The sequence below is a fragment of the Bombus vosnesenskii genome, unplaced genomic scaffold (assembly GCF_011952255.1).
Source record: "Bombus vosnesenskii isolate JDL3184/JDL3185 unplaced genomic scaffold, Bvos_JDL3184-5_v1.1 scf7180000016274, whole genome shotgun sequence".
Taxonomy (NCBI): domain Eukaryota; kingdom Metazoa; phylum Arthropoda; class Insecta; order Hymenoptera; family Apidae; genus Bombus; species Bombus vosnesenskii.
The window spans coordinates 206,995-223,416 of record NW_022884343.1 but is presented as its reverse complement, the minus strand read 5'-3'; the positions used below and the strand labels follow the sequence as shown (position 1 = coordinate 223,416).

General features: G+C 36.0%; 2 protein-coding genes and 1 long non-coding RNA gene across 3 annotated transcripts; 1 reads left to right on the top strand and 2 right to left on the bottom strand.

Moving 5' to 3' along the window:
- Positions 1-2,868: 2,868 nt before the first annotated feature.
- On the bottom strand, positions 2,869-6,023 carry LOC117242329. Its single transcript, XR_004495226.1, has 3 exons — positions 5,890-6,023; positions 3,858-4,220; positions 2,869-3,663 (listed from the first exon to the last, which is right to left on the bottom strand). It is a non-coding gene; the product is annotated as an uncharacterized LOC117242329 (long non-coding RNA).
- A 967-nt stretch (positions 6,024-6,990) lies between these two features.
- On the top strand, positions 6,991-12,687 carry LOC117242328 (dual specificity protein phosphatase Mpk3). Its single transcript, XM_033508885.1, has 4 exons — positions 6,991-9,008; positions 9,485-9,670; positions 9,748-9,990; positions 10,074-12,687. Exons 1-4 carry the CDS (start codon positions 8,615-8,617, stop codon positions 10,451-10,453), a joined length of 1,203 nt encoding a protein of 400 aa, XP_033364776.1. The 5' UTR covers positions 6,991-8,614; the 3' UTR covers positions 10,454-12,687.
- Positions 12,688-12,839: 152 nt separating this feature from the next.
- On the bottom strand, positions 12,840-16,340 carry LOC117242326 (phospholipase A-2-activating protein). Its single transcript, XM_033508884.1, has 6 exons — positions 15,826-16,340; positions 14,657-15,526; positions 14,255-14,585; positions 13,946-14,180; positions 13,455-13,873; positions 12,840-13,357 (listed from the first exon to the last, which is right to left on the bottom strand). The coding sequence occupies exons 1-6, from the start codon at positions 15,999-16,001 to the stop codon at positions 13,040-13,042; spliced, it is 2,349 nt and encodes a 782-aa protein (XP_033364775.1). The 5' UTR covers positions 16,002-16,340; the 3' UTR covers positions 12,840-13,039.
- Positions 16,341-16,422: the final 82 nt, after the last annotated feature.

Sequence of the window (16,422 nt, the reverse complement as noted above, 5' to 3'; positions counted from 1 at the left end):
TATTTTACTTCGCCACCTACCAACGTATGCCGGCGCATTCTATATTAGCACGTTACTTGTATACAACAAGCTACCATACGCGGACAAGTATTCTTGAATCCTCTAGCGAAAGCCGCTAATTAAACTTCCTCCCTTATTATCTTCGTAAAGAATTACATACACTGTTTTGACACATATAGAATAAAAAAAAGATATTTTCTAATGACAAAGATAATGTTAATGTTAACGTTGCATTCCGTACTTTATAATTAATTGATTATCTTCTTAATTTCAACAATTTCTTCGCTTATTATCTTCCTAAAGAATGGCATACTTCGTTTTAACTAGCATAGAATATAAAGGAAGATATTTTTTAATATAAAATAGAATGGTGATATTATTATCTAATGTCGTATATTATATTTTTATAGCTACATAATTGATTAATCCTCTTCATAATTTCAAAAATATTATTTGTCATGATACTAAAATATTGAAAATATAACAATTTTCTACGAAATTTCTGTAAAATGTCTTTAGTTAAAAGTATCAATAGCATCATAGATGCCTATAATGGGCAACTATAAAATTTAAGATTCAGATATAAAGATATAAAATTTAAAGATTAATAAAATTAAATTAAATTAAATGAAAAATTCCAAAATATTAAATAGTAACTCTAAATTGTTATGACCCTCGATGGCTCAATAATACTTTAATATTATTTTAGACAGATATTATCTAACTGAAACTGATGGATGATTTTTTGGACCTTGGACAAGTCGATAATTGCGTAACCGCTCGGTCGATATTTGAAGATCTGTGTGATCGTATTTCGATATATTGATGCATTTGAACCATACTTATGGAATTCTAAAATCCATTCATTTTTGATATTTTCCATTAATTTGTTGTTGTAAGATTGGCACTTTGTTTAAATATATACATATCCTATATTTTGGTACATTTTGTAATATGCATTTTGTTTAGAAAGTGTATAAACATTAAAAAAGACGCGGAAGATTTTTGAATCTCATTGTTATCGATCGAGTGATGAGAATAGAAGCAATAAATGTCCTTAAATAAGGTATTTGAGTTGACTGATATAGCACTCCCTCTGCTATTTAAGCAATTTTTGAAAATTTAATGCAATAAAGCTGTTCTGAATGCAATTTTAAGATTCAGAGATCTCACTTAGCTGTCGATAAATTAAGTTATTTTGTTATTGAATAAAAATGTGATCTTTCAAATTTTACACTTTTCTATAACCCCTGACTAACCAAATGCCTTATATTAGGTCGAATACATACCTTATAGTTAAACTGCGGATTATTATGCGGTTACGCGAAATTTGTAAATGAAAAATGCATAGAATGCACGTAATATAAGAAAATATATGAAATATCAAAAATATAGTACACATTCCGTATAATATTTAGTAATTAAAACAAAAATATGAATTTGCGAGAACTTCTCGGTTGATTTAATTATTGGATAAAATAACGTATTACAATGGCTTTAAATATCGGATAAAAAAAGTAGAGTTTAAAATATTACGCTATTTTTAAAATTCGTATGCAGAGACAATGAGAAATTCTAGATTCACTCTTACCAAACTCCTATGGGTTGAACTCGAGATGAAACCTGAATCAGTCCTTCGTACACCCATAGAACAAATAGAATTGCTCTACCAGTTTCAAATCGTTCGCCACTTAAGCACATTCCACAGAACTCCCGAGAATTCACGCCTCCTTCTACTTTTTCCAAGTATTTCAATCGCAAATTGCATATCGATAACGAACAAAATGATACATGATTGATTTACGGTAACTAGCGCGCTGTATAGGTTAAAAAACATTTTGAAAAATCACAAAGAAAAAGAAAGCCTTGATCTGAAATACTTTTGATACTAATAACTTGCTAAGAATGAAAGGCTATAACATAAACGATAATCACTTCAAACATCACTTTGACGGTCAAATTACGAAATTATATTCACTACTACGATTTCAACGACAAATTTACCAACTTTTTCGCACAAAACCGGGACTAGCCCGAGGACCATTTCTTCTCCAAGAAACAGGGAACAGAGGGACGGAAATGACTACTACAAAAAGTAATGCCTTTTCCCTAACATTCAATTTTAGTTGAATCTATTCACTTTTAACATAACTAATACATAAGCATGGAAATTTTAATTTGATGCATTAAAAATACTAGAAAAAATAAAATTGTTGTTGTGAAATCGATTAATTGCATCGGAAACGGAAAGTAAGTGAAAACGGGGGAAAAATTTTTCAGCGCCCCCTTTGTTTCGATTTACGATAGTAAATAATTAACAATTAATCAAATATATCCATAAGTGAAGAAATATTCTTAAACTATCGAAAAATTAATCTACGACTATCATTGTCCTTAAAAGCAATTAACGAAAAAAGGGAAAAAACGCGGGAGAACAGTGTTGATAGAGATGGCCTGATTAGCGCCACCTCTGATTGTATAATTGCATTCTGTTTGACATATCAGTCAATCAATATATATGACATATAATCTATATTATGTATTTTTCTCTTATAAAACCTTGCTGCCAAATCTTAAGAAAAATTGACGAATAAAAGGCTATGTCTAAGAATCAAGATGAATTATGCGAAAGTGAATTACAAAAGAATTCGGCAAGTATAATTTATTTTTGGTGTTGATTGATCTATATGTGAAAAATACATACAGTGGCTACAAAAAGTGTGTACGGTTACTATAGTATATGAACCTAACTCAATCCTAATCCAAATATAACCTATACCAAAATAAAAAGTATTAAAAATATTTTTACGAATATTTCAAGAACTAAAGTAAAGCGAATGTTATATGTGAGATGTACCCTAACCGATATAATTGTTTCCCTTTTTTTAATAATCAATATAATCAACAAAGTATTTGTACACTATTCTATTTATTGTAGCATTTACATGGTGATTAATTATGTCTAAATATATTAAATTTGTACTCTTCTATGACTACAGAAATCTCATATTATGACAATGAAATGTAAAATCTTTTGTAATCATTGTACTTACCTATATACATGCATCGATACGTTTATGGTACCTTTTACTAACTGTATGTCGTTTATTCGATCCGTAGGCATAAAGAGGGGGGAACGAAGATCCCGCAAGCAGTTTTACAGGCTAGTGAACATGCCAGAACCTCGAATCTTGTGTGGCTGGAGGAATGTGGGCACACCAGTTTCGAGAGTCATTCAGAGAATTGGTCTCCCGTCTACCAATTTCCCTTAGAATGGAAAGCGCGGGAAACCATCTACGTCTCTAACCTATAAATATGCATTGATGATCCATGAAACGTGATCGTTGGCACAATACCATCGATCAATGTTTGCATAACTAATTACAGCAAACATCAAATAAGTTGGACTTGGAGATATTATCGTTATTACTATTATAAAATGCCGACCTCAGATGTTTATATATGTTTAAGCCTTCTTTTCTTTTTTGCTTAGTTACTGAGACAGGATGCGATTATTCATAGTGGAGGCCTGGTTCGTTTACACTGCTATTCCTCTTGTATATTTTGAAAAATCCTCGCAAAGAGTCGGATGGCTATTTTCGTGCGCCCGAGGTTCCATTTTGATTACACTCCATCCACCATTTTGTTCACTTTATTTTGGAGCTTATATTGAAAATTTTGTTTTAGACTCATGATCGAAAAAATCTTCACTGCTATTTTTTTACGTCAGAAAGTTTCTAAGGATTCCAGGTTCTACCGTAATTATTATACAATTCATCTCTAATTTTCCTATTTTATCATGGTGGTTACATAAAAAAATTTTTGTAAACTTATTTGATTGAAAATTGAATCAGTACCTGTCCCAGCTGCGGCAAGGGAACATTTTCCAACGTCGAAGCGACGAAGAAAGCAGCCGGATGCAGGAGAGGCGAGGGACGTCATTATCTTATCTCAAACCATTTCCTGTCAACCTAGGGCCGCTTTTCGTGGTAATCACACGCACACGCCCACGCGGTGGAGTGTACAAGCTTATTTGTGTTCACATATACATATCAGCCAGTACATGCACTAATGCCCGGCCAAGTGCCAGGGAGTATTGCTTCCGGTGCGTACACTTGCGTCCACCTCGGTGTTGGTGCGTTTGTGCACGTGTATACGCGTTCGACGTTACATCTGGTGAGGCACTGTGAACCCGATAATCGGTTTCCTCCTCCGGTAGCCTGCAGGAACCAGACGCAAATAAACGCCGCGTTATACGACTCACGCCGTGTGGTGGATTCTTAGAAACGGATGTTTCCTTTGAATCTGGCTCTGTAGATCCGAGATATGGTCTCGACAATCGATATACCTTGCTAAGTGGAAACGTTAACCTCTTAGCAGCGGTTTCCTTTGAACAAAATGGTTTAGAAATTCAAAGAAATGGGGACGATATCATTTCACCGAATGACACGTATTTAGCTCCGAAATTCTTAGCGGAAAGATAGGAAAGAATATTAATGGGGATCTAGGTAGTCGTGAGAAAAGAGCATCGTGACAGAGTCAACGAGGCGTACTATAGAATCGTGATTGAGTAATGCGCTGCGACTTCCGACTGCATCACGAAATACGTAATGCCACTGCCATTAAGTATGCACACCTGTTAAGGTCATCAACAGGTATCACTTACGTCATCTTAGCGTACACATTACTGGTGTGACTGCCATAGTGATACCGCATGCACCTTCCCTATTCTCTTTCCCGCCGGCCATCGGTCGATAATCGCTTTAATGAGGATTCGTTCAGCGATGCACCAACTCAAAAAGTCCAGATTCATACCGATCAATAGCTTATTCCCCGATTCAGCTATAAGTTTCTTGAAGGGATACAGCAATAGTGTTAAAGTACTTATGTTATGGTTACGGAACAAAAGCTTAGATGTTATATGAGGGCAAAAATTTATGGTCGAGGTATAAAATACTTATGTTGTGGTCATGAAACGAAATCTTAGATTTTGTACAAGGGCAAGTTTATGAGAGGTATAAAGTACTTATGTTGAGGCCATGGAACAATTAGGTTTTATAGGAGGATAAAAATTTATAGCTTTAGGCTTAAGGACAATTTAAAAATATGAATAATTTCGTTTCTCATTACAGCATATGTACATCCAAAATTTTTCTTTATACGCGATGTGAAAACATTAGATAAATTTATAGGAATAATACCTATATATATCTAACAAAGTTCCGTAGTTAACTAGTACCGTCACTTGGCGAATTAATTTATAACTTTGCTATATTTGTTGCAATGAGATAAGGATATAATAATATAAGGACGGATTTAATATAGTAAACGTTCGTACCCTTTGTCTATTCCAATTTCTGGCTAAATATAGGGTACGACCCACGTCTCGCGATTTCCATAGCAGACTATTTAATGCAATCTGTATACCTGTGTTCTAATATTAGATACTGAGTCTAATAAAGGTGTTCATATAATAGTTATTTTGTGAAATCTATAAGCACAAGTTAATTCCAACGATAATATTTATTTTCCGACTACTACTACGGTAGACTTTTAATGCGATCCACAGAGCCATATTCTAATATCAAATATTCTAGTTATATAATAAAAAAAGATACTCTTTATCTTCAGAAAGGTCGACTACGTCATTCTAGTAAGATTCATTAGCATCTTGCGTGACGCTTTGAAGCTCGATCGAATATTAATCCATTATACTTGTCGTACACATAGTATAGTCGAAGAGGATTTGTATCCCGCACACGGATATTGAAAAATGTAAATATAACGAGGAATCGATATACGAGGATCTATGGTAGGTTCTTACGTAAATCTACAGCCGCCATTGATCGAAATGAGCGTGGAGTAGCAAGGACGCCGTAGTACGCTCACCTTATCACGCTCCCACGCAATCGAATCGAAATTCGTCTCGTGGTTCGTCGAAGGCCACCGACACCAACCAGAGAGGCCCTTTTCGTCCTCTGTCTCGCTTTCTCTTTATCTCTATTTCTGCCTACTCATTCTTTCTGCAGGCGACGATTCTCTAGGGGTCGCGATAAAATGGCCCTGCGCCGTCCGCGTGATCGAACGTGAAAATCTTCAACGACAGCAGCCCAAATGAATGGAATGCCAACCCACGCCCGAGAGCCGCCTGATAGGCTGCCCGATCCGAGGTGAGGCTTCACGTACAGTATGACAGAGCTCAGGGGCGTAATCTTTTTAGGAGCACTGTTATCAAAGAAATCGGCTTGAACATCTTGCTTGTACTTATATACTAGTATAATGTAATAAACTGATTGGAAAATAACGGATTTCTAAATGTAAGCTCTAAAAATCCATTAGGAATTATATTGTATTTTATTTTTAGCTTTTCCTCAAAGAAATTTTACATTTTCAGTTACTCTACTTTTGTATTATTCTGCATAATTCAAGGTTGAAGAACTGGAGATTCCCGAAAATGGTGGATAGAAAGCTATATGGGAATTTTACTTGTGTTCAGAAATCCTAAGAAGATTGAAAATTTTTAAATTCTATATCAATTCTAAGACATGGATGAAGTTATAACAAATTATTCATTCAATGCTCTGAAGCCTGCAAAAATCTGATTAGAAAGGAGCCGTACTTTATCTTTACCTAAAATTTTTCATTCATGTTTCGAGTTTCAAACTCGACCTACTTTTCTATTTTCCAGATCTCAAGATCTTTGGCAAGACTTATCTAATTAGTATTCTTATCTTTTAGATAATATCGAAGATATAAAACAATGCATAAAGGTATCCAGTGAATTAGGAAAAAAAATAAGATTCGTCAAATTCTACAGGGTGACGAGTCATATGACGCCGGTCCTGGCCGCAACACGTGCACGCGAGTGTGCGTGCACGTCGATACGAGGTAGCTTGGGTAGACGGTGCCGTGTTCTCCTGTGGATCGTAATAATATGCGCCCACGCACGCGTGAGAGAGTGAGCGTATACGAAGCGTTCCCCGTCGTCTCCTCACCTCTGGCTTACTGTGCGCCTCGGTCAGTACCGACCCCCGACCCATCTACCCACGCCTTGTTAATGAAAACATCTTTTGTCAATGAACTGACGTCAGTCCGGATCGGGATTGGTCCGATAGCAGACACCACGTGACCTGGCACCAATCAATGTGAAGACCAGCTTCCCCTACAATCGAGGATCCGAGCGCCATTTGCCCATTCTGGACGGAAGAACGCTCGAGGTAAGGTGTGGCCTGCAGCAGGCTGGCTAGAAGGCCACGGGTGAGAGACAGAGACAATCTATGGTGTGCTCGGAACGTTAGAGAAGAACAGACAGTTGGAAGAAAGCGAGAAGAAGATAGAAGGCCAAGACACACGAGAATCGTAGCTCGAGCTCTCTGCTGCTCTCTCCGTGACTCGGTCGAGAGTCGACAGAGAAGGAGAGACGTAAAAGAAGAAAAAAAAGAACAGGAAGTCGGTCCGGCAACCCAGGGAAGACGCGTCGAGCGATGTTGGAGGGATTTGTGAGGTGAGGGCGACGGTCTCGAGTCGCGCAGCGCCGAGATACGCGACCGATCTCCCGAACTAAGTACCTCGTTCACTCAGACTGATTTGAATCGACCGTTCACGGCAGCTCCAGTGTACAGCGCAGCATCCCTGTGTGTTGGTCAAGTCGAGAAGAAAAAGAAGCTGGATCTGAGAACGTGTTGTAGTTATGATTCTGTCGAGTTCACAGTAAAGAAAAGGGCAACGAAAGAGAAGAACGAAAGAGAGGATTTAGCGCGAGGAGAGGAACACACGTACATACACGCACTCGTCGTTTGTCCCATTGTGGAAAAAGAGAGAATAATGCCAACACGTTCTTCACAAGACGTGATGATGTCGGTTAGACTGTTGGTGTGATGTTGAGATAAACAAGCTAGAGGAAGTGTGTACTGGGAGAGCGCGTGGGATCATGCATTTGTCGGATGGGCTGAAACATTCCTCGGTTGTGGCGTTAATTAGACCTGTCGTCTTTATTTACAAAAGGATCAATAATCGAGACGAGCTGCTGGCGGTAGCAGTGGCGGAGAAGGAGGAGGAGGAGGAGTAGAAAACACGGCATCGAGGTGCCGCAGGAAGTGATGGAAACACGTGAGAAAACGTGGGATTACGACACAGATACGCGTGTATGAGGCTGGGGGAGGACGTCGAGCGTCTGGATGCCTCCAGAGAACGCGTTCTACTATACAACTCCAAGTGCCATTTCGTATTTGATAAATAATTAAGAATAGATGTACAGGACGCGTGCACGTAGGATGCGCGCGCGCGCTGAATGTACATGCACACTTGTTTCACACTGTCCACAGTTACCGATAAACATGTAGTGACAAAATTGTTGTTCCATGGGTTACGAGTCTAGGCAGATGTCACATGTGTACACTGACCATTTCACAGAAACCAATGGTACAGCGTTACTTGAAAGTGCCATACCAAGAAGGAGATTTCTTTCAACATTGTCAAGTCTCAGGTGTTTGTTTCTTTTTAAAATCCAATGGAGAACATGAGGAGATTATGTCTGTAAGGAGGGCAAGCATGTTTTAAGGAGAAAAAGGTTGAAGGCCAAAGAAGCATCAGGAATTCAGATTAAGCTTACAAAATGCCAGGTGGAAATATTATGGAAGAAGATCTGGTGGATCCTGAATGGCTATTCAGGCATCTTAGGTCACCGGATGGTCCAAACAAACTTCTCATCTTAGATTGTAGGGCACATTCTGATTTCTCTGAAGCTCATATTAGAGGCTCTGTACCCTTAGCTATACCTAGCATCATGTTAAGACGGCTAGCAGCTGGTAAAGTTGATCTGCTGTCAACAATAAGGTGCTTAGATCTAAGAAACAGAGTGGAGGTGTTCTTGTGTGGTGATGAGAATAGTAGAGGGACATTTATACTGATTGGTGACTCTACAGACCCTGCAGGACATCAGGGTGAAACAATTCAAGTTTTAAGTCGGAGACTTAGAAGTAGTGGAGGATATGTTGCTATTTTAATGGGTAAGAACAGTATATTCATAAATACATATATTTGTATGATTGCACATAATATTTCCATATAGTTAGAACAAATATGTGCTACAAGAAAAAAAAGAATATGCGTTAACTACTGTATTTTAAAAAATAAGAAGAAAATAAAAAAGAAGAAGAAATAAGTATAGCTAAAGGCTATATTATAAAATATTCCAAGTTTCTACCATTATGTCTGTAGTTATGTCTGCCATTAGAGAAATTTAAAAATTCATACTTAAAAGCATCTGTGAATGAAATATTTATTTGTACAAAAAATATTGATGTCCATCTAATTACATCTTGTAGTTATGCCAAATTTCTTTTGTTATTCAATAAAAAACATTTTTGTTTCATTCATTTACTACTCAGTATTTTTTATTTCTATTATATATTCTTTCATATTTTTGCATAGCTATGGCTTTAAATTATTTATACTCATACAAATCCTTTATTTCATTTTACAGATGGTTTTGGAGCATTCAGAGATAGATACCCTGAATGGTGTGAGGGTAGTCAAGCCAGTGGTGAAGGTCCTCCAGGTCAGGATTCTAATGACGGTGAATTAATGGGTCTCAGGTCCCTTCGAATTTCCACACCACCTACGAGATCATATTCAGATTCTGATAGCGATAGCACGTGTGATTCTGTTGGTTAGTAAGCCATACAAACTCTTTTACTACATAAAATACAAAGTAAGAAATGTTAAAGTTGTTTCATGTTTTTCTAGGACCCGAAGAGGATAAAGATTTTCCAGTTGAAATTCTACCCCATTTGTACCTTGGAAACGCAGCGAATAGCGAAGACAGGGAAGCCTTGGCACGTCATAGAATACAGTACATTCTGAACGTAACCCCAGATTTGCCAAATGTATTTGAAAGCGCTGGTTCGATAAAATACATGCAAATACCCATAAGCGATCACTGGAGCCAGAATCTAGCTAGTTTCTTTCCACAAGCAATTCAATTCATTGGTGAATACAACCTACAAAATCAAAGGAAAAATAAGTTCTAATTACATGTAAATTTGAGATATAATCATTTCTCCATCTTTCAGAGGAGGCTCGAAGTTCAGACAAAGGAGTGCTGGTTCACTGTCTGGCCGGAGTGTCTCGGTCCGTCACTATCACTGTAGCCTACCTTATGCACAAGTGCAGTCTCAGCTTAAACGATGCCTTCAACCTGGTGCGCAGCCGAAAATCTAATGTGGCTCCGAATTTCCATTTTATGGAGCAATTGCACAGTTTTGAGAAAGAACTAAGGGATAGAGGTGACAGAAGTAGCAGGGGGAACGATCAGAGGTGTATCGGAGCGTGCAGGCCTGGAGGACCATGTAATTGTCCAGCTCCCAGCTTCCTTAGTCCCATTGATCTGGGCCTTAGCCCGGATTCTGGAATAGAATTCGACAGGTGGGCATCAAGTACACCGGCAGAATGAGACGGGCCAGGGGGGACCCAATACAAATTTTAGGTCCCTCCTAGTACGCCGCCATAGTAACAAGGGAAGCCCTAATTGAAGGGTGCGGGAATGAAAATTTACATTTCTGCTAAGAGAAAAATAATATCTTAAGGCGAGAAACGCAATGATCGTAGTAGATTGCAATTTCAAATATACTGCGACAATTAAAAATTTGGAATCACTAGATATTTTTAAAAAAGCAGAGATTTTCATTTAAAAAATTTACAATTTTAAATTAGCTTAAAAACTGTTTAATTACTAGTTAAATTTATTATTAATAACTGTGCAGTATTAATTCTGAATTAACAGAAGATTCACAATTAGTACAACAAGCGGGTGATCTTAAACTTTTGTGGTAGAGTTTTGCCACAAAAGTTTTGTGTACTAGGTCGTGCACAGTGAAAGAAATACGATGAACTCAAACAAAATTGTTAAAACGGCTGAACCTTTCTAGTATTTTTCTATCCAGTAACGGAAATTGTTTCTGTCGAGGCTTTGCAAGCCACGGTTCTGTACTATCGCTTCAGGAAAAAAGTTAAAAAATAATGGACACAATATAGTTTCTCTTTCAGAGGATGATTTTTAATTTGACGAAACTACGATTGTAAATCTTTATCTAAGCGTAAGTGTTGTTTATAATTTAGGGGGAAAAATAGGTAGGACGACTACAAAAGGGTTCTATGACTCTTTCGTTTCTAAGTTGTCGTGATATAGTATTAAACACTGAAAGTATTTTGTAAATTCAACTCTGTACTTTCTTACAAATAATTAATGTAATTGTAATATCAAGATGATCGGCTAAAAATTCAAGATTCTTTTTTTAATAGCGTCTGAATTCGTTCGACTCTCGATCCATTTCTAGGATACAATTTTATACATATGAGATATCTATATTTTTAATACTTGCTCCCAGAACCCTTCAATTAATGAGGCTGTGTTTGATTTTATCACGGGTGATGCTTATTCAAAGCGAAATGAAATGAAATGAAATATAAATCGTAAAACAGGCAATCATAAGTAGTTGAATTTAAAAAATAATTAATTACAACTGTGCTTGATAAAAAGATCACACTATGTTTAAGTTCAGAGGTACAAAAAGAATTGAAAAACTCTCGCGTACTCGGCAATTTAGATTATTATAATAAAAAAAAGAGAAGGTATATACATAAAAAGATTATGATTCGATACTACTCGAACGTAATTTTTGACATAATTTTTCAAATCCACAAAAGTGACTTATCTTGAGAAGCGTACATATTTCCCGGTGCAATTCTGACTTTTAAAGATTTGCAACCTTGTGTGCACGTTCTCTATCTCTGTCTGTCTTCATCTCTTTCAAGTAATTAATCTTGGTTAATAATCGATTAAGAAGTACATCTTTATGGATCGGTGCATTTCTATAGGGCATTCCGAAACTTCTATTTCCGAGATAAAAAATCAGGGTCGTCGTAAATACGTATAAGAAGAAAAAAGAGTTATGGGACGGAAAAGAATTGACAAAAAATTGATTTTATCATGAGTTAATCAATCGAAGAAAAAATTAGACAAATCGTACACGTATTATACCTCAGAATTCTGATAAAGAAATTTGTTTATAAAAATATACGACAGTCGTGATCCTTATCGTCGATACGAGATGGAAAAAAGGAAGAGACACTGATTAATTATAGATACACATATACGACGATGTATAGCAATTTGAAATACTAAAAAATTCTTAATTGTACGATCCAATACTGTTTCTATTGTCTTACAGATCTCAGATTATATATTTCAAATTATTTTTGTAAGAAAAAAAGCAAAGAACGAAAAAAGATTACGGAAATCGCATATTCACATTCCCACGAGCCACAAATTACCTGATGATACTGTAAAAAAGAAACAAAGGATAAAAAACTATCTTTCGTGTATTGTATGTATTGTTCATCGAGCATAATTGAAGTTAATGAGTGTACACAGTGAATGTTATTATTTTTCATTGTAATTAACTACAAAGTTGTAATCGGCTCTCGGCTCACTCACGAGGGTAAATTGATATACAACTAGGGAAAACAAAAAAAAAGTATATATATATATTTGACGTTAATGTAATAACAATATTCTACTATTACACTGTTGTCTGTTGTATGTTTGTCGGGCGTAACGCTCGAACGATTTAATCAAATATTATGTATATTACATAAATTATTATTTTATATTCATCGTTGTACATATATTTTAATTGATTAATTTTCATTTCAAAATACACAGCTTATTCTTACCTGAACTGAAATGAAAGCAACTGATCTTTATAAAAGGAAAAAAAGAAGAAGGAAGAAAGTGGGACGTGTTTTCTTTTTTGGGTGAACGAAGATTGTTTCTCAAATATGGCAAAATGTACTTTTATTAGCAATGAGATAATTATAATGTTTAAATCATCAGATTGCAAAAAATATAAGAAACCTATTTAACGCAATATTGGTGAGAAATGTTTTGTTAATTACAACACTTAACTGTTTTCAAGTCTTGGATTCCATGTGTAATTGCTTTTTTTTTTCAATTTCTTTTTCATATATATTTTATGTTTTAAATAATTAAACTGATTATCTGTTTCGAACAATTTGCCAGCTTGTTTGTTGGAACTCGAATTTCTGACATAGTTTGAAGTATATTTAACGCAGCCTCCGATTGTCGTACTGCTTTTATTAAATTAATTTGATCTTCTGAATTTGATGTTGTACTTAAAAGCGTTCCCATTGCAACAAGAGTTCTGAACACTGCTTCAGGCTCGTTTAAACGTGGTAACACAGAGAAGATCGCATTTAAACATTGTGTTTTACCGAGAGTATCATTATATTTATTCAGAGCCACAGTTAAATTCAATATATAAGTTGAAATTGCCACCTGAAAATACCCAAACGAATTAATTTCATCAACTATTCGTACAATATGAATTTTGTATACCAATATATAAATCTTTACTCTTCTATGCTATTCATACCTGATTATTTTTGTTTGTAAGTGATTCCAACTCTGATAGAAGTTTCAATATCTCATCTTTAGAATTAAGACATAGTTTTTCACCTCTTTCGTGACTGAACATATTCGCCAGCAAACGGAAAGTAAGCATTTGGTTGGAAGGAAGCGCGTTAGATTCGATATGCTTCTTTACTATCTGTAGCAGCTCCTCTGTACATAGTACATCATTCACTTCTCTACAGAGTACTGCGAGCCTGGTAATGTCGAGCACTGGAAACAATACATCATCTGGCCAATTCAAGAGAGTCTTCAAAGTGTTCAATGTATCAGTTTTCAATTGTTCAGGAGCTTGGTCTCCAGCAAGTTTCACCAAGGACTCCAATTTGTCACTTGACACCTTGAGAGGATCACTTTGTTTGCCATTTAATTCTTTTAGTTTCTCTATGTAAGAGTATCAAATTAATTAATTTATTTCATTATAAAAATGTATAAGATAAAAGTAATAGAAAGTACCTAAAATTTGAGAAAGATTAGCCTGTTCCAGTTTCAAGTATTTTGTATGAGGAATATAAGACGGTGCGGTTGTGTCTGAGGAGTTTGGTGTGTCTGGTCTTGTAGATTCTTGTGATGTTGTATTTGCTGTTGATTGAGGAATGTATCTACTGCCTCCTGTGAAAGGATCAGCATATTGAGCATCAGTTTTCACAACTGGTGCGGATTGAGAATTTTTTATTATAAAATTTGCAACCTATAAATGAAAATAAATTGCCATAAAAATTATTTCTTATCGAAAAAAACAAGCATCTATCTCAAGCTTTATACCTGATCTAGAAATAATTGACTAAGACTGTTATCGTGAAGGAACTTCTGCGCAACATGCCAAGGATCCTGATCATTGTTATAGGGCAATTTTAATGGAGGAACACCATCTTGTATGTCCACAGAGAACACATAATCGTACTCTATGCCATTATAAAGCTGTTTTCCAGACGTGGCTACACTACCACCCGAAGCACCCATGACGTTACCGATCTTTATCCATCTTTGTTCATTTTGTGACCAGCTATATGCTCTTACAGCATCTCCATCATTTACTATTTTGGTTTGACCATCTCTTTGGCCAGGTTGTAGCAAGGTTTTTGCATCTGGTAAACTGTTAACATATAAATTAAGATTTTAGCTTATTATTTATAATTTGATTCATTTCTCAGCTACTTCACTTACTCCTTAACTTTGATCCCACCTAGCTCTTGTTGAGCATTAAGCTTAACACTGGCTACTTGCTGCTCAAATTCTTCCAATGCCTCTGGGTCTGCATATTCTTCAGGATTACATGTAAATATCCTAACAACTCCATCAGAACTTCCAGTAACTATATCACCATTAGGAAGTGAAGCCAAACACCACACAGATTGGGTGGGTAAAGTAATGGTTTGACTTAGTTCTGTATTATGCCATATCCTAAGCGTCCGATCTTCGCCACAAGTAAATATACTTGTACCATTTTCTAAGGCTAAAATGCTATAGATATAATTCTCATGTCCACAATAAGTTCCTAAACAAGTTCCAAGACACACGTTCCAATGACGTACAGTGGCATCATTGGCACAAGATAAAACTTCATTGCTACTTATTACAGAAATATCACGAACACAATCTGTATGTCCGGTTAATTTGTGCTGTACTGAACCATCACTTGCCCATATTATAACAAGCTTATCTGCTGATCCAGTTGCAATAGATCCACTTGACAAGTCTGCTACACACCATACAGCAGCTGTATGACCTAGCAAGTTTAATTGTGGCTTACTTAAGTCACTCAGGCTCCACAATTTTGCACTCATGTCCCAGGAACTTGACAAGAATGTTCCTTCTTTTGTACCAGTTGTTAATTTACAAACAGTATCCTGGTGACTTTTTATAATGTTTATGGGCTCTGTTTGGTGTGAAACATAGATACGTATGGTTTTATCATGACTACCAGTGATAATAAAACCTATGGGGTTTTGCTCTGAAGGATTTATAACGCACACAGAAGTGACAAAGTTGGAGTGTCCTTTCAAAGTTGCAGTATGTTCATAATTTTTATTATTCCTGTAAAATGTTTATACAATATACATTCGTATAAGAAGTACGATTTACATAGAATAAGAAAAAAGAATTTTTTTGCAATGACAAACTCTTTTATGATGGCTTGAACTTTATTGTTCTAAATTCAGCTCATATTTTCATAGCGTATTTATTCAAGTCACATATATTAATATACAAATTTATTACAAAGTAAAGAGGATCTTATAAAACAAGTTTTTATCTCATTACTTATTTACATAGAAAATTTTGTTTGGGGTCATGAAAAAGTCTGGTGTGGTAAAATACTTAAACAGGTTAAATACCCGCATGATTTCCAAATACGTGCAGTCTCATCCCTCGAAGTAGAAACTATAGTTCCGTCAGCGAAAGTCGCTATAGCTCTCACGTCGGATGTGTGTCCGAAGAGAGAAGTTCTCAGCTTGTAACACGGTTTGGCCATAGCACTTTGATAGTCGTGCAGGGCACGCAGCAAAGACATTACTTATGCGAACTCTACAGTTGGGATAATCTCGCCGATTCTCGATGCGAATAAAATGTGGATAAATTCGCACGGTTTTGACATTTAAAACGCATTCGAGCATGCGTGATAATGATCACTGTGCTTGTATGGTATTATATATACGTGCATTTTTCCCACATAAACTACTTTCTTTATACATAAACAAAATTTTTTCTTGCTTTTTTGCTAACGTCATTAGTCTAGTATCTTCATTTGAAATTATTCAAGCCAACTTCACGAAGGATCGTTGAATCGAGAATGACTCTATAGTATTGTATACAACATTTTATGACGTATGACTTAAATTAATTGGTTATTCTCATGAATTCTTGATCAAGATTGTAATTTGCTAAAATTAATATCTCTTTATCATTTTGTACGCAAGACTTCTATCTGTTAC

What these genes read in the sequence shown, in the direction of transcription:
- LOC117242328 (XM_033508885.1), top strand. Translation starts at nt 8,615, where the DNA reads ATGCCAGGTGGAAATATTATGGAAGAAGATCTGGTGGATCCTGAATGG. An exon ending in ATATGTTGCTATTTTAATGG is followed by an intron (nt 9,009 to 9,484) that starts GTAAGAACAGTA and finishes TTCATTTTACAG; the next exon opens with ATGGTTTTGGAGCATTCAGA. An exon ending in ACAAGCAATTCAATTCATTG is followed by an intron (nt 9,991 to 10,073) that starts GTGAATACAACC and finishes TCCATCTTTCAG; the next exon opens with AGGAGGCTCGAAGTTCAGAC.
- LOC117242326 (XM_033508884.1), bottom strand. Translation starts at nt 16,001, where the DNA reads ATGTCTTTGCTGCGTGCCCTGCACGACTATCAAAGTGCTATGGCCAAA. An exon ending in GGTGGGATCAAAGTTAAGGA is followed by an intron (nt 14,586 to 14,656) that starts GTAAGTGAAGTA and finishes ATATGTTAACAG; the next exon opens with TTTACCAGATGCAAAAACCT. An exon ending in TAATCTTTCTCAAATTTTAG is followed by an intron (nt 13,874 to 13,945) that starts GTACTTTCTATT and finishes ACTCTTACATAG; the next exon opens with AGAAACTAAAAGAATTAAAT.